General features: G+C 50.5%; 1 protein-coding gene across 26 annotated transcripts in view; it reads left to right on the plus strand.

Moving 5' to 3' along the window:
* Positions 1–16,459, plus strand: part of MAP4 (microtubule associated protein 4) — a 214,632-nt gene extending 198,173 nt beyond the window's left edge. For all 26 annotated transcript variants that reach the window (XM_083466492.1, XM_083466514.1, XM_083466495.1 and 23 more), the window contains 4 exons: positions 2,109–2,190; positions 5,117–5,229; positions 7,889–8,060; positions 8,489–16,459. In XM_083466492.1, coding sequence (XP_083322618.1) covers positions 2,109–2,190; positions 5,117–5,229; positions 7,889–8,060; positions 8,489–8,493 — 372 coding nt within the window. In that variant the 3' untranslated portion in view covers positions 8,494–16,459. The remainder of the gene's footprint in view (positions 1–2,108; positions 2,191–5,116; positions 5,230–7,888; positions 8,061–8,488) is intronic.
* Positions 16,460–17,627: the final 1,168 nt, after the last annotated feature.

Here is a 17,627-nt window from a genome sequence, read left to right on the forward strand (position 1 = left end):
GAACCACCACAGCTGGCCAACTCGGCCTTGGACGGGACGGGCATTTCCACCTGTTGGGTTTGTGATACCTTCTGTGCCCTGAGACACAGAGACCAGCCACCAGCACATCGTCCCCCTGCCTCCACCCCACCAAAGCAGGTCCCCGGAGTTATCCATAGTCGCTCCTGAGCCTCTCCACCCTGCAACAGGGACATGACTCCTGGCAGGGATGTAGCTCGTAGTTAAACTACGGAACTCGCTTCCACGGGAGGCGCTGGTAGAATATGAATAGCTTTGGGGTTTTACAGTTTCACAAAGCAACCGCCCCTCCAAAAAAAGCACCCTGCTGACTATATAAACCAGAACCCCCCCCTTCATTTATCCTGCCCCGCAAAAAGCCGTGCCACGAAAAGAAAACATTGCCCTGAGCTCTGACTTTTCTGCTCATCCCAAGGCTTTGTTGTGCAGGCCGCAAATTTTCCTAGTCCTCCCGGTTGCCAGGGGAGAGTTACCGTATTTTTCGCTCCATAAGACACACCTAGTTTTTAGAGGGGGAATGCAAGAAAAACAATATTCTTTAAAGGGAGCACTGAGCAGCGCCTGTATGCATCCCAGGCTCTGCTCAGCGCTCCCTTTCACGAGCCGCATGGAGCGTGTGTGCGGCACTTGCGGGCTTTTCTCTGAGGAGGGAGGAGGGCAGCCCATCACTGGTGGGTTGCCCTTCTCCTTCCTTGGGGGAAAGCCCCCAAGAACCGCACACACGCTCTGCACGGCTCTTTAAAGGGAGCGTGGCTCTTGGGGGCTCTTCCGGGAGGTGGGGGAAGGGACAGAGCACAACTAAGCAAGAAGCTAGAACAGTGAGAGGGAGCGCTGTGATCCCTCTTGCTGTTCTGGTTTCTGGGATAGCTGCGCAGCCTGCATTCACTCCATAAGACGCACACACATTTCCCCTTACTTTTTAGGAGGGAAAAAGTGTGTCTTATAGAGCGAAGAATACGGTATTTAATTGCCAAGGAGCTCAAGGCGGCATACGTGCTTCTGCCTATTGAATCCCCACGACAACCCTGCGAGGTAGATTAGGCTGAGAGGCGGTGACTGCCCCAAGGTCACCCAGGGACCTGGGTGAGTTGGAAGGCAGGATTAGAACCCAGTGCTCTCTCAGGTCGTAGTCCGAGAGCCTTAAGCATTAAACCACCATTGGCTCTCCACGTTTAAGGATGCCAGGAGCACTTAAGAAGGCAGGTACCAGAAAGGGGGGAGTGGGCAAGGCCTTCCGTGCCCTGTACAATTCCCCCCCACCCCAGCCTTATTGCCTCTGTTCCAAGAGGCAACCTGAAACATTCTCCCTCCTTCCCCTCCGTCATTCCACCCTCCCTGGACGTGGCCTCCTCCCCCCCTCTCCCCTCCCTTCCCAAGTGCTTTGAAAAGTTGGGATGAATTATGCAGATTTACTAGACTTTGCATAATGCATTCTGGACACACACACACATCTTTTGAACTCCTTGCCCAAGATTTCTTTCTAGCAAGGCAGGGCAGCCGCCCTGGGCACCCACAGGGAGACACCAGACCGATAAAAATGGAAATAATGTTATAATTATTGTCAGTGCTCCCTGCAGCCAACCCCCCCCCCCCAAAAAAGAGAAACTGCATTGCAAGCCGGCGTCTCAGTAAAGCTGAGGGAGAGCTCTGGGGGTTTTAGTGCATTCAGCCCCATTATTAAGATGAATCAGCACCATTAATTAGTATTATTTGTCCAGCACCGACCGATGCAATGTGTAACGCCTGATGCTGTCGTCTCTGCCCGCTCTCCAGCCTCTGGTTTGGCACAGTGCGCTAACTTTTTTAAAAAACGCCTTCTTTTGGGATGGGGCTTTGAGAACACACCCACACCCCGCCCTTTTGCTGCATGATCACCTTCTGCCCCACCCCTCGCAAGTCCCCGGAACAGCAGCAGCAGCGGCGTCGGCTCATGCCTTGCACCCATAACCAACGGGCCAGTCTGGGCGGAGGGTGGAGAGGGTGCTGGAAGAGCGGAGCCCTGGAGATCTCTTCTGCTGAGCTGACAGCAGGCCTGGCGTTCCTCGTTCCTGAGACCCTTCCTTCTTCTTTCCTCCCCTCGTGTCCTGCAGGTGCAGATCCTGAACAAGAAGATCGACTTGTCTAAAGTGTCCTCAAAGTGCGGCTCAAAGGCAAACATCAAGCATAAGCCAGGTGAGAGGGGGAATTCTAATGTATTTTGAATCTTTGTTGGAAGCCGCCCAGAGTGGCTGGGGAAACCCAGTCAGATGGGTAGGGTACAAATAAATAAATAATAATAATAATAATAATAATAATAATAATAATAATAATAATTATCATTATCATCATCATTATTATTATTATTATTATTATTATTATTATTATTATTATTATTATTATTTCCTGGTTTCCAACCATTCCCTCATTCAAAATACGTGACATTAGGGTGTATCAGATTTTTCAACTTTTCTTTCCCCACCAAGACATTTTATTAGTTTTGCAGATAGAGAGTACAAATAAACACACATCAATAAAGTCATGCTGTTTGTGGAGATTCTCCGAATCTCGGGACTTCCCCCCACCATGCCATCCATGGAGTCTTATTTTAAACATCTACAACTGCATATTAGTCCGTGCTCCAGTTTTTATATCAAACTATATTGTCCATAATGTTTTTTATACTGCAAGTGAGTCAAAATCCTGCTCTTGTTTCCATCTGCTTACAGTGGTCTCCTACATAAAGGTACGGGCCAGTCTTGACAGACTCTAGGGTTGTGCGCCCATCTCACTTAAGAGGCCGGGGGCCAGCGCTGTCCGCAGACACTTCCGGGTCACGTGGCCAGCGTGACAAAGCTGCATCTGGCGAGCCAGTGCAGCACACGGAAACGCCGTTTACCTTCCCGCCAGTAAGCGGTCCCTATTTATCTACTTGCACCCGGGGGTGCTTTCGAACTGCTAGGTTGGCAGGCGCTGGGACCGAGCAATGGGAGCGCACCCCGCTGCAGGGATTCGAACCGCCCACCTTTTGATCAGCAAGCCCTAGGCGCTGAGGCTTTTACCCACAGCGCCACCCGCGTCCCGGTCTCCTACATACTTGTACATAATTTTTCAACTTTCAAATTCCCCAAATTCTTAAGAAGTTGTAACATGATTTAGGAATTCAAATGGTTTTCTCTTTTTTTAGACAATTTTTAATTGGTTTTTAAACAAATACAATCACCATTAAACACTTATCCAGAAGTACATCTAATGGTGTTTCTTTTATCCATTATCTCTAAACGCACACTTAGCACACTCTGCATTCAAACATATTACTTAGCGTAACCCTTCCACTGAGAATATTGAGCAGTTGGTATAAGAAGGTTTTGATCTGGGTCATTAACTAGTTAAAGAAAGGGGTCCACGTTTCTGGGAAGGAATTCAAAAGGTATTTAACTTAGCTTTGCTAAGTAAAGTGTGTGTAAGGTTGCATAGAATAATTAAACATGATCTCCAAGTACTTGTAGTTTTATTATAATATAATAAAATATAAATATAAATTTTATTATTTAGCATTACCTGACAATTCCAGAAGGTAACATTAGCATTCTTTGGTTTCACAAAAGCAATTTATTTGCTTCTTCATTGAACAAAAATTGCCAAGCTAAATGTTGTCCAATCACAAAAATTCCTCACACCCAGAAACTTTTTTTAAAAAAGATCCCTCGCTAAGGAAATTTGCAGAAATTGAGATTGACCATTGTGAAATTTTGCAAAACTCTGTGCCAACTTTGGAACTGCTGCTGAAAACTTTTCTCTTCTGCTAGGCCTTTGCAGGCAGTTAAGAATACATCCACCATGGTTAATTGACTTCTGTTTTTATCTTTTTAATGGTCTAATAGCTGTAAACCACTTCGAGATATAGATATGACAAAGCTATATTGTAACTTTTGAATAACTGTAGTGTGGTGTGGTGTGTTTTTTTAAGATAGATAATGACACTGGGACGCGGGTGGTGCTGTGGGTTAAACCACAGAGCCTAGGACTTGCTGATTGGAAGGTCAGTGGTTCGAATCCCCGCGACGGGGTGAGCTCCCGTTGCTCAGTCCCTGCTCCTGCCCACCTAGCAGTTTGAAAGCACGTCAAAGTGCAAGTAGATAAATAGGTACCACTCCAGCGGGAAGGTAAATGGTGTTTCCATGCGCTGCTCTGGTTCGCCAGAAGCAGCTTAGTCATGCTGGCCACATGACCCAGAAGCTGTACGCCGGCTCCCTCGGCCAATAAAGCGAGATGAGCGCCACAACCCCAGAGTCGGCCAAGACTGGACCTAATGGTCAGGGCTTCCTTTAATGACACTGCAGTATGCAAAGATTTTTTGTAAATAAATCCAGAAAGAATAAGACTCTGCTGGCAGGGGCTGATGTAGTTTATGCTTCTGACTGCTGAAAACGAGGCACCTTTTCGGACGTGCAGAAGTGTGTGTGTGTTATTGATGGATTTGAGGTCCCCCCCCCCCTTAATTGGTTAAACATTACAGCCCTTGTACAAACTTCTTTTTTTTAATAATTTTTTTTTATTGGTTTTTCACAATTTATATAAACACAAACAATACACAATACAAACATACAACACATAAACAAACATGTATAATTTCGAATCCTTTCTTTCTTATACCTTACTTCGCCGACTTCCCCGTACCTCCCCTTTCTGCATCCCAATTCCCAAATTTATTTCAGCAAATCCTCCCCCTTAATTTTATCTAATTTTCCCTTGTTCTTTTCTTTTACTTAATCTTTCACAGCTGTAATCCCCTGTTTTCTATAACCTCAACATTTTAGCACTCATTAATTTTACAGTATTTCTTAAGATAAATTTTAAATTTCTTCCAATCTTCTTCGCCGTCTCTTTCCCCTGGTCTCGGATTCTGCCAGTCATTTCAGCCAGTCCCATATAGTCTATCACCTTCATCTGCCATTCTTCCACAGTGGGTAGATCCTGTGTCTTCCAATACTTTGCGATGAGCCCTCGTACAAACTTCAACCCACATCGAGAGGAAGCAAGCTGTGGGGTGTTTTTAACTGCCGGGCTCCTGGCAGCAGCGCCACCTCCCTCGAGTAACACTCTCCCTTCCTTGTTCCAGGCGGCGGAGACGTCAAGATTGAAAACCAGAAGCTGAACTTCAAGGAGAAAGCCCAGGCCAAAGTGGGCTCTCTGGACAACGTGGGGCACGTCCCGGCTGGGGGCACCGTGAAGGTATGCTTCAGGCGGCACCCAGGCATGGGTCCCTCCTTGCCCCCCGTGGTTCCCCCCCACCTCCTGTGTGCGGCCACCCGTCCGTCCTGCCATCCTCACATTGCCAACCTCACATTCATTTCCACGGTGCCACCCGATGGAGGGTGCTGAACGGAGCCCCCAGGACATTCCACCCACCCACCTACCCCTTTTAGGGCTTCATAAGTATCGGAGGCTATTCGTTTGTTTCATAAAATTCGCTTGTTAAGAACAACAACAACCGCTCAAAAAAGGAAGAATTCACACGGCAATCGTTTTAAGACTTTTGAAACGTTTAGCAGCGGTTCTCAACCTGAGGGTCCCCAAATGTTGTTGGACTACAACTCCCATCATCCCTGAGCTCTGGCTTTGCTAGCTAGGTGTGATGGGAGTTGTAGTTCAACAACATCTGGGGACCCACAGGTTGAGAAAGGCTAGTTTACAGTAACTAACAACGTATTAAAACTCGCATCAACTTTCTAAGCATCTGGACAGGCTTGCCTTTAAAAAAAGGGTTTTTATCAGGTGCTGAAAAGCATTCAGTGAAAGCAGTATAGGTGCTGCCACACTGAAAGATTAAGTTCTTAGAAATGCATTATGGGTATAACGTGGCACCTGGGCGTGGAGAGGGGACCCACCCTCTTCTTCCCTGGAGCATGTGTGTACATTGTGTGCATAAACAGAAGCCAAGCTCCTCTGCCTTCTCCCTCGGCTAGCACATGTGTGCATAAATACGAGAATTTGAAAACAGGGCCCAGAATTATACCTTGTAAAGTCCCGCCCAGCTCCCTCCCATCAGGGGAGAGTCCTGCAGCCTTGGGCCCCCAGATGTTGAACTATGTTGGCTCCATTACCTGCAGCCAGCTTGGCTAGGGGTGATAAGTTTCCCAGAGTATCTGGGGAAACCCAACCAGATGGGTGGGGCATAAATAATAAATTAGTAGTAAGAGTAGGAGTACACAGAGCCATCCACCATCATGGAGACTCCAGATCTATGTAGGGTTTACTCCTTAGCCTTTTCTTTTCCTGAAGATATCCCATAAGGCAGTGGAAGTTTAGGATCAGAGTTTTCCTTCTCCTAAATGGGCTCCCTTCCCTAGTGGATTAGCCTCATCTGCCCCTCACTTCCCCCTGCTGCACGTGCAGAAACTGCCTTCTCGACCGTTGACTGTCCGATCAGTCCGCCGGAGCCTACCTTCACATGCAGGGGCAGTCCAAAAAAGTAAGGATTAGATGTTAGGATATAGTTCCCTTCCACCTTAAAAGGGAACAGGCATGACTGTTGTGTGTCACATGCCTGTTTACTTCCAGCACTTGCCGGGAACTTCCGTTTTGTATATTGCTTTTGTACTGCTGTTTTGCTGGAGACGAAAGGAAGCAGACATGTTTTCCTTTGTTCCCGAACTATGCTGTAGATAATGCTTACACATGGCTCTGTCCGCCTTTTCCGTTGTGAGAAGATTTATTCACTCTGCTGATAGAGCGTGTACAATCCTCTGAAGATTTCAGAGGCTTGTGTCGCTGATTGATGCTGTTCCAAGGGAGATGGGTGATCGCCCGGCTGCCGGCCGGTGACTGGAGCCAGCTGGGGGCCTGCCTGATGCCCCCGTCTCCCTGGCAGTATCCCAACATTAGGATCCTGAAATCACGTACAGATTTCAGTGAGCGTCTTGTGTGTTGATCAAAGAAAGGAGGAGGTGGTGGCGGCAATGGGAAGGTGGCCAGCAAGGCGAGGAGGGTGCCGTGATTCAGGGCTGTTGAGTCTAGGTTGCCTCTGTTCCCTCCCTCATGAGGCTCATACACGCCTGTGTAGGTGACGCGGACCACCTCCTAAGAGAAGCCCCTCCCACCTGTGTAGTGATCAGATGGGATTACTATGAAGAATTATAAAATATGCATCAAGCCATTGTGTCCGCGATGAAAGCATGGCGTTGACTGGGTTCGATTCATTGACAATAATTTCTGATCAAATCCCACAAGCCTCTGCATTTCTGGCCATTTTTTTCTACTGTTCATTTTCTACGCCTGACAGGCACGTATAAGCATTCTGAAACACAGGCCAGTTGCTTCATCAGGCATCCTCAGTACATAAAGATAGTAGGCAGTTTCTTTGATGTAGCTGTTGTTAGTTTTGTTAATCTTAGGGCCAGGAAGAGAGTTCACAAGGAGATGGTAAATACCATTTACTGCTGTTTATGACCTCCGGGTTTCCTAAAAGCATTGCTTACTATTTTATTTACTCTGGACTACTATGCATGCTCAAGTAGGAAATAGTTTCTTTGTAGTTAACAGGATTTCTTTTGATCTGACTTTGTCTCCACGTGGGGGTTTTTGAAATGCTCAGAGGAAATCTGATTGGTTCTTACAAACACTGTGTAAAAAGTTCTTTTGTGAATAAAACGACCTGGGCCAAGGGGTGGAGAGACAGATGATTATACGCACTCCTCCCAGAGTCTTGCTGACCAAGCCTCTGTGTGTATTTTATTAATCAGAGTCCAATCCTTCCTTTGCTTTGGGAACGCCACACACCTGTCCGTCTCTCTGCTAGCGCGTGCCTCCTCCACCTTCATCTCGCCACATCCCATTCCCATCCTTGTATTGACGCCTCATTGTCCTCCCCCACCCCATTGTTTCATTGTAGACCGAGGGGGGCGAGGAGGCAGCCCCGCAGAACGGAGCTGTGACCGCCCCCCCGCCAGGTGGCAGCCCCCCCACGCAGGAGAATGGCGTAGGGCTGCCCACGCCCGCCCAGGGTGGCGGCGGCGGCGACCAAAGGGAAATTCAGTGCTTCGACACTCACATACAAGAAACAAGTAAGTGCCAGGCCTTCCTCTGTGCCTCCCCAGAGGTGCTTTGCGATGATGGGGGGCGGGCGGGAGTTGAGGGGTGATGAGAGCGGGAGGTGGAAGTTGGGGGTGGGACACCAGGCAGCTTTTCCTAAGGTACCTTCTCGAAGGCAGGAGAAGTCCTTTGCCCTCCTCCCTAGTAGGAGAGGCAGAGTGCGGAGGGGCTGGGCGGCTTAACCCGCCCCCCACCGTCCCCGTTACCGACTTCTGAAGCGGGAGGGAAGGGGAGAGGAAACGTCCCGGCGCGCCGCCTTGTTAATGAAGCCACCTGCCCTTTTATTTTCCAGGCATCTAACGATGACATTCTGGTGTCGCCTTCCTTCCGCCCCCCCCCTTTTCCTCCCTCCCCACCCCCCATTGCCGTCTTCCCCCCGCTCCCCCTTGTGTCGCTGCAGATTGAGTCCCACAAGCTGATGTTCCGTGAGAAGGCCAAGGCCCGCACGGACCACGGGGCGGACCCCACAGCCTCCAACCACCCCCCTGTCTTCTCCGGCGGCACCTCCCCACGGCACAGCACCTCGGTCAGCGAAAGCCTGGCCTCGGCCGCCTCCACCTCTCTGCAGCCGCCGCCACCGCCGCTGCCACGGCAGGCTCCCCTCGCGGAAGAGACGGCGGCCGCTCTTCCTCAGCAAGGCTTGTGACTCTGCCCCCTTCCCGCATTCCTCCTGCCCTCCTCCCGCTCGCGAGAAGCTCGTCTCCCTTGACCCGGAGCCTGGCTTTGTTTGGCCCTGGAAAGATGGGCTGGCCTCCCTGCCCCACGGCAGGGGACCTCTCTGGAGTGTGCCAGGCTGCCCCCGAGAGCCTCCGTGGCCCTTGGTGGTTGGTTGGTTGGTATCTCTGGGTGCAGAAATGGGCTCCCCGGGGGGTGTCCGAGTGTGCGTTGGAGTTGTCTTGATTTCGTCCCGTCCTTCTTGGCTTGCTGTGTGGGGACTAGGGAGGGAACGCTGGTCTGCCCCACTCGTGGCGGAGCCCGAGACCCAGGCGGGAGTTAACGGGAGTCAGCTTTGCTGCCCTCTTTCCCCCTCCAGCAACCCATTTCCACCTCCTTGCCCCCTCGCCCTGTGTCATTTCGCGCTGCCTACTATTTAATGCTGGTCTATATATTATTATTATTCTCACACATGATAATTTCACTCTCTTTTGGAACTCTTTTAACTCCTTAACCTCCTTTTCTCCCCCAGTCCCCCAGCCCTCCTTCCTTCTCATTGTGATTTAAAAAAGTACAATAAAGTGTTTGCCGATTTCTGTCGCTTGTTACCGCAGGGTCACCGCGCTCCCTTCCCTTCCCCCCCTTGCCCTTTGCCATAGGAGAATTAAAAAAAAACAAAACGTTAACCGCTGCTGCAGTGCTGCTGGCTTCTTATCGACATATCCAGCCATTTTAACTGTGTTCTTTTTCTTTCGTTTTTTAATTTTTTTTTTCTTCATTTGTGTGTGGTGTTTATTTTTTGTGTGTGCTTAAAAAGGAAAAGAAAAAAAGCTTTGAAATGATGGAGCAAAAAAAGGCATTGAGCCACCTTGGTTAAAAGTTCTTGAGGATGCATTGAGAGGAGGTTGTGGGTGGTAGAGGAATGGCGTTCGCTGCTCCCCTCCCCCCCAAAAAAAGCTATGAAGGTCCTTTTGAACTGACTGCTGCAGAGAGAAGACCTGGCTCTTTCGAGGGTCTGCTCCATTGCATCTCAACAGGATCTAGTTCCAATGGGGGGGCCAATTCTCCGCTGCCCATCCTGGAGAAAGAGCAGGGGAATATATTTGCAGGATTTAATCCTCAAGGCACGATGGGCTTAGCTCCGGGATCTGTGCACCTTGGAGCTGGGGTGGAGTCTGGCATTTATAAGGAAGCTCGCCCCTGGCAGTGGGGCATCCTGGCAGAGTTGGGGAGGGAGTGGTGTGGGGAGACTGCTTGACCGCTGCCCCACCCCCCACCCCCAAAATACCAAGAGGGCCATGGGAAAGTGTTGAGGGTCTGACGAAAGGCAGCGTCTGCATGGGGCTGGCTAGGTGATCTGAAGGTGCCAAGGAGAGAAAGAGGCAGAGATTGCTCTCCTTTGGAAGAAAAGACCCATTTTTTCTTCTAGGGGTGGGTATGGGTTGGATGGGGCTTGTGGGGAGTGTTGGCAACGAGTTTGAGCACCTTCGGCAATTTTATTAATTTTTTTTTGCATTGCAAATGACACTAAAACGAAATGTAAATAAAACTTTGAAAATGGTGTGTTGTGAGAGTCGTGGGGGAATTCTGAAAGGAAGAGGGGGGAACCCAAACCGCAGGGAACAAATATTTGGGCGGCGGGGGGGTTGTTTTGTAGGCAGACTTCTGCTGGGAGGCAGGCAGGAGATGATGGCTGTGGGAAGGAGGAGCGATGATAGCACAGCTCTCTCCCCACCCTTTTATCTCTTGGTCACAGTGTGCTTTTCCGCAACACAGCAAACCCAGGGTCTGCCTTCACACACAAAAGACATATTGCACTTGTGGTTGTTGTTTTTATATATATATAAATATATATATATAAATATTAAAGGTTGCATGGTTTCTAATAAAATGGCTTTTTAAAACCTTAGCGGGGCTTTTTTTCTTACCCCTTTTTTGCATCAAAACGGTATGCTGAAATCTCATGAATCGCATCTCCCTTCCCCTCCTTGGAATACTATAGAAACCTTTTAAGTAGGAAGTTGCAGGTTTTGCACCTAGAAAGGGGCCTGTCTGTGTACAGAAATATATGTATGTGTGCTTGTGATCCATCTTGCCCACCTTCCATCTCGGCCACGCTGATTCCAAGTCTGTTTCCGAGTCTGTTGCAAAGCTTGCTGCACCTGCCCGCCGGCTCTCCCACCCTCCAGAACTCAGGAAGCCCCCCACCCACGTTGTTAAACGTTGCTGTGCAGCTTCCCCGCACATTCCCATCTTCCACCCCGGTACCACCACCTCCTCCTCCTTCCTGCCCTGGCATTTCCCTGTGAGACCTTGCCGTGCCAACTCCGACCTTTTGTTTCAAACAGGCAATGCAGGCGATGGAAGCTGAAGACGGGGGGGATGTAATAGGAGACAGCCCCAAATCTCCTCTGCTTTGAGGGCCAGGCCCCGTGGAAAGCCTCCTTCAAATGGGTGGGGTAGCAAAAGCCCAGTGGTACCTCCCCACTTGCCCCGGCAAGGTTTGCGTAGGTGAACGTCTCATCAAACTGGTTCCCCCGCTTAGATTTTGGATTCCTGGCTCCTCCGGGAAGGTTTTTTCCTGAGTTGGAGAGGCCTATAAACAGTGGAACTGCTCGCCCCAGGAGCAAGACGCTGCCTTGCGCCGCTTTAGCAGCATCCCTGGGCGGCAGCGTCTTCCTAGCGGAGCCGGTCCACTTGTGTGTGCGCGTTTTTGTGTTCCAGCCCTTCGACATCTCCACTTCCACCTGCCGCGCATGGCTCCCTTCCCCTCCGGTCTACATCCCTGCCCTGCGGCTGATGACGTCTCCCGGTCTTTCGCCCAACCTCTAAACACCAGCTTGGGTTTTCCACTCCGCTGACCTCCCTGCTGCCAGGCCAAGGGGTGGTGATGGCAGAAGGGGAGCGCTTGCTTAGGCGACCCCCTCGTCCGACAGGGAAACTTGTCCCTTGAAGCAATAAGGACAGCCTGTGTGCTCGAAAATAGGAGCTTCCTGGGCTTCCGTAGAAAGGCAAGCAGTTGCCTCATCGACCTCCTGCCCTACGAAGCTTGTGGGGCGCATGCTTTAAAAAAGAACGAAAAGAAGCTGAGACTCGCAGCTTCTTTCGCAGAAAAGTGGGGGGCTCAGATACTTCAGCAGGAAGCCCCATTGTCTTGGCTTCCCTTTCCTCTGACCCCCAAGTTGAGGAGCAATTGACTTTTGTTTGCTGGAGGGTCCTTCTCCTGTTTGCAATGATACCCAGATGCGTTTCTCCTACGATCCGTCGCTTGAGGACTCTCACTTGGAAAGTCAAACAACATTGCACTTTATCTTCCGTGATAGCGCAAAAAAAAGTGTCTTGTAAAGGGTTGTCGATTCCTTCTTTGTTCCCGACCCGAATCACTTTGAGGTGGTCGATATTAGCACCCGCCTGTCTTGAGAACATGTGCAGGTTCCGGTTGCGCCCAGTTCTGCGGTGTGCGCGCACTTGTTCCCGCATAACACGCTCACTTAACACGTGTCGTGCCTGTGTTTTTAGCCTTAGACCCGGAGAGACGCTTAAAGACGATTGCTACGGGGAAGTTTTTCTTAGTCCCCAGCTTTGGTTTCTAATAAGGATTTTTACAACAATGCAATTTTAGATTTGAAAGTAGCTTGTAAATACTGCAATTCTGGGGCGGGGCAGGGTGGGTTGAGGAGAAAGGGCTTTCGTAGCCCAGCGCTGGTCTCCTTTTCCTCCCTCTTGTTTTGGAGGGGCAGGAGCAGATTGCAATTGGGGGGGGGGTTACGTAGGTATTTTTTACAAAACGGATCATGAGAAGTATTACAGGCGGTGGCTGTTAGGCTAAGAAGCGAAAGCAATAAATGAACCGCCCTTGCTCCCAGGGCTGTGTTTGAGAACTTGGCTTAGATCTTGTCCCTGTTTGACCGTCAGGTTTCAGTGCAGCTGGAAAATGTGGCCATAGATATTTATTTGGTAAGGGTGGAAGATGCACCTGAACCATGAGGCCGCAATCCATTGGGGTGGGACGTTCTCCTGCGGAATCCCCATTGGGAGAACGCCCTCGTGGATCGTGGCCTCATGCTAGCTAGTATAGAGGGAGCTGCCATCCAGTTTTTCCACCTAAGAGGCACAACCCTTGGAGGTCATGGTTAGGTTTTTCTTCCCAGGGCAGCACTTCTTACAGCAAGTGGAAACTGCAGCTCTGCACGTCACAACCAGCCTCCCTCGTGAGTTGGCCAATTTGCAGGACAGTGTTTGGCTTAGGGTGGACGATCCAGGCGATCCATTTTGGCAGAGGCGTGGCGTAAACGGGCTTGAGGAAGGAGGAGGCAGCAAGATCCACCCGTGCACATGTAGCTGTGTGACTCGCTCCCTATTTGAGCTTTGGGCAGTTAACAACCAGGCTGAGAATCCCAAGGTTCTCCAGATCTTTGACTCCAACTCCCATCGTCCTTTCCCATTGGCCATGCAGGCTGGGCGGGGTCGATGGAAGTTGGAGTCCATCTGCAGTTGGAGGACACCTCTTTTCCACCTGTGGTTTACAGAAGCCGTAGGTCTGTGTTCTTTCCATCGGGGATCAGAGTTCCACAGAACCTTGGAAGTTTTGTGTTGTTGGGCAAGGTCGTCCGTGTTGGGCATCATTGCCGGAAAATGAGGCTTGAGCTTGGATGGTGGAACGAACAATGGCACTGGTTAGATATAAGCATGCAACTTGGGTGTGCAGTTTTTTAACCTGGAGGCGAATTGTAGTTTTGCGGCGTCCTTTTAGGGGGTGTTTTCCCCTCTTGCTTTCCTTGGGGTTCCTCAGAAAGAAGATGAGGCTTCGCGGGATAGCTTCTCCATGACTTTCCCTCTTTCCTTTCACTATGCCGTTACTGTAGAATATTGGGTGTGTTGTTGATCATTCCGTTCAATGGTGAGGCTCACAGGCCTGGCCGGTTGCACACTAAACGGCGACCCCAGCCTCATCGCCACTGGGGATGGGGAGCCCGTGGCGCTCTAGGTTTTGTTTGGCTCCCTGCTCCCCTCAGCCTGAGCCTGAGGATTACAAATGCAGCCCAGAAACAACCGAAGAGATCTCTCATGCCTAATCTGCAGCGACACGTGTTCGGTGTGAGGGTGCCCTAGTTGGACCGAGGGGAAGGGAAGCGCAGTTCCTGGTGTTTTGAAAATGCACTTTGCTTTCAGGGAATTGCTTGACGAACGGGGAAGGGAATCAAGAAGCTTCTCAAGACAGCCGCTTTGCTTGGGCAGCAAGCCAAGCCCTCCCCCAAGGAAGCCAGGAGATTAGCCAGCTGGTCGGGTGGTGGATTAGGAGGCAGCTGGTTGAGGTAGCCATCAGCTGGTCTCCATTGGATTAGGAGAGGTTCTCCTCTTCGCAAGAGGCACAGGGGCACTCTTAGCCCAGGGAACACCTTGTTTTGAAGCCTCTGCGCTTGTGATAACGGTCAGGGTGGAACACGCTGGTGAAGAAAGTGTGTGGCATAGATGCTCGGAGGCAAGGGACTTGCTGCCTTTCAGCTGACATGGGGTGTGTGTGGTCCTGCCGTCTTGGGTGATGCGCTTGCGGCTGTATCCTCTTGGGCAGAAATGTGGCCGCAGACGTAGGTTTCAGCGCCGTAGTGTCACATATCAGTGGTACGCACAAAACAGAGCAGGAATTGGGTTATCTGCAGCCAAGCAGAGATGGCTCTGGATCAAGAGGCCCGGGTGAGAGGCTGTATAGGGCTCTGGCGGCAACCTGGACGCCTCTCTGCCAGCCCAGGGTAATTCTTCGCCTTCCTTGCAGACGACTTGAGGGTAAAGACAGCTGTAGGCTTTTAAGAGCTGTCAAGAGTGGGCCCTTAACCCATTAGGCATCCATCTGTGTCTTGCTCTAGCCTTGCACATCAAGCCAGCCTCATCACCACTATTATTATTATTATTATTATTATTATTATTATTATTAAAAGCAGCATGCTCATGTTAATTTCCATCCTTTGCCTTACCTCCTCCAAAATACGATCTGCAAGCATTCTTAAAACAGTTGCAAAACTACATGATGGGGTGGAAGTGGTTGTTGATGTCACAGCAGCTAGCCAATAGGTGCTCTGCACAAGTCTGTCCCCTCCCTCCCACTAGCTCTTTTCACGCAGAGCTACTTGGAAAACCTGCAGACCTGTTTTGGTCCAGAAAGAGAAACTGTTTTGATTTGCAGAGCAGCGGGGACACCATCAGTATGCCTCCCTCGCTCTTAAAATGAACATCTGTCTTTACCCTGAATGTACTTTTTGCCACTTGGGCTACTGTATGACAGAGTAGCTTGCAAGTGGCATTTCTGATTTGTCTGGCATTTCTGATTCCCTTCCATCGTGGCGCGGACAGGCTCAGGAAAGCCATGCACACACCCAACTGTATCAGGGCTGGTCCAGAGGGACGAAGGATGCTGGCTGAAGCTTTGGCATGCCGGGGTCTTTAGATTCGCCAAGGAGGCTCTGGGAAATAAAAAGTACCGATTGCCTTGTGGCTGTCCTTGGACAGGGTGGGGCTGCAGCTCCACGCTGAGTGGTTAAACCGAATAAAACGCCGTGAACTCTCCACTTTGCTTGTAAAGATTCTTATAGTTTTATCACAGCCGCCCCCAACCTGGGGCGCTCCAGCAGGGTTGAACTACAACTCCCAACAGGCCCTGTTGGGAGTTGTAGTTCAAACCTAGTAGAGCGCCCCAGGTTGGGGAAGCCATGGCAGAACGGAGAACGCCAACGGCCGCTCAGTTAGCTGGAGAACCAAACGGGATGTCCTCTTCGTAACAGCCAGGATGCGCTGCTTGAAGCCCCTTCTCGGGGTGGTGATGACGTCGGAAAAGGCAGAGCGGCTGCTGGCCTGCTTCCTACGAGGGCTTGCAGGAACTCAAGAGAGCAGGTGCCATTGCAATATCGGGAGATCAATCGAGCTTCCATCCCCTGCAGTCTCTTACGAGCACCATCCGGATTAAGAAACACCCCTTCCTCTCCCCTCGCTTTGGCGATTCTCAGTCTATGTCGGCGACAGTACAGAAAGGGCAAGAGGGTAGATGGAAGCGGTTAGGTTATCTGTGCCACTACAGCGGGTGATTTGCCCATCTCAAATGAGCAGGAACGAGCATCAGCCTTGCAAAGGGAGGCAGAGAGATTGGGGCGGCCTTGGCAAAAATGCCTGCCTTTTGTGTGTGTGTGTGCGCAAAAATCATTGCTGTAGCTGTAGGACAGCCTTCGCCAAGCTGGTGCCCTCCAGGCTGGCTTGTGGACTGCTGGGAGTTGTTGCTGGGACGCCTCCTTGGCGAAGGGCCAGAGCCATCTCGCACGACTTCGCCCGGTGCGGCTGTGCAACCAGAAGGGAGCGCCACTCCTGGCCGTGGCTGCGCATGGAGGTAGAATTACGCAGGTGTTCCCACAATAGCCTAGCCGGGTGGTGCTGGGGCGAGGGAGGGAGGGAGGGAAGGGGTGTGTTAAGAAAATGCATGGGTGCGATGGCGCCTGGAACGCAGGAGAGAGGTGGCTGGACAAACCTGTCCGGGTGGGAGCTCAGAGGGCCCTGCTGTCACGACGGCAGGATCTTAAAACCCGTTTGCTTCTATTTACCTTCCTCTCCTGTCCTCGGACTTGTAATAGTTACTGACTGTCTCCGTTTTTAAAAGCAGCTGTTTCCGGATTTGATGTTGTGATTCTTACCTATTGTAAAGGGTTTAAATAAAGCTTCTAGATGTTCAACCTTGGCTGCCAGCTTTAGTCTGAATTCGTTTTTTTGTGGCTCTGGGTTCTCTCTCTGTCGTAGGAAGCTGCCTTGAAACAAGAGTGTGGCTCTTGGCTCATCTAGTTCAGCGGAGCCTAAACCGACCCGATAACAAGTCTACAGGGCTTCAGGCAGAACATCTCCCCGAGTCCTACCTTCCTGGGGATGCAGTTGGGCTTGAACCTGCAAAGGAGGTGCCTTTCCACTGAGCTATAGCTCTTCTCTCGCCTCCCCCCCCCCTTTTCCTTCCCCCCGCCAAATGGATGCTATGGTTGAGATTCCCCCTTTGCAGGGGATTGGACTAAATGACCCTCAGGGTATTTTCCAACTCTGCCGTTCTATAATTCTATAATCCTGTGGCGGTGAGTTCCATAGTTCAGCTCCTCACTGCATGTAGCGCTTTCTCTTTCTGACAGCAAGAGCTGTTCGACAGTAGAACAGTCTCCTTCGGGAGGTTGTGAACTCTCCTTCCTTGGAGGTTTCTAAGCAGAGGTCAGATGGCCATCTGTCCTGGATGATTCAGCTGAGATTGTTGCACTGCAGGGGGTTGGACTAGATGACCGTCGGGTCCCTTCCGACTCAACGATTCTATGAAAGCAGAGTGCTCTACGGATTTCAAATCGCAGCAAATGGCAGAGAGTTTAAAACACTGCCTCTAAGCTTCCTGCGACGCTCCCTCGCCCCCCCCAAAAAATACACGCGTCTTTTCCTCAGAAAGGAAAAGCCCTAGAAATCGGCTGCATTTACATGCTGCTAATCTCCCTGATGTTAAAATGAATTTGCGCACAGAGAGGATAATCCTGGTTTCCAGCTAACGGAATAAGGAATTAATAATGCCGGCGGCCTCTTAAGAGAGGGGGGAATCTAAGGCTCTGGCCTGTTTCCTGCAGAAGTTGAGGGTCTCCGCTCTTGATGCTGCAACCCCTCTCTCTCTCTCACACACACACCCCCCAAAAAATCAAGGAGAACCACACGAACAACCTTAGCCAACCTGCGGTGTTCCAAATATCTTGGATTGCAACTCCCAGCTGTGCAGGCCGAGTCTTGTGGGAGACGACATCCAGAACATCTGGATGGTGTCAGATTCGCAAAGGCTCCTGTAAGTTGTCCCCCTGTTTGCTTTTAGAAACCCACCGAGTAATACGGAGGAG

The sequence above is a fragment of the Podarcis liolepis genome (assembly GCF_965112155.1).
Source record: "Podarcis liolepis genome assembly, chromosome: 12".
Classification (NCBI taxonomy): Eukaryota; Metazoa; Chordata; class Lepidosauria; order Squamata; family Lacertidae; genus Podarcis; species Podarcis liolepis.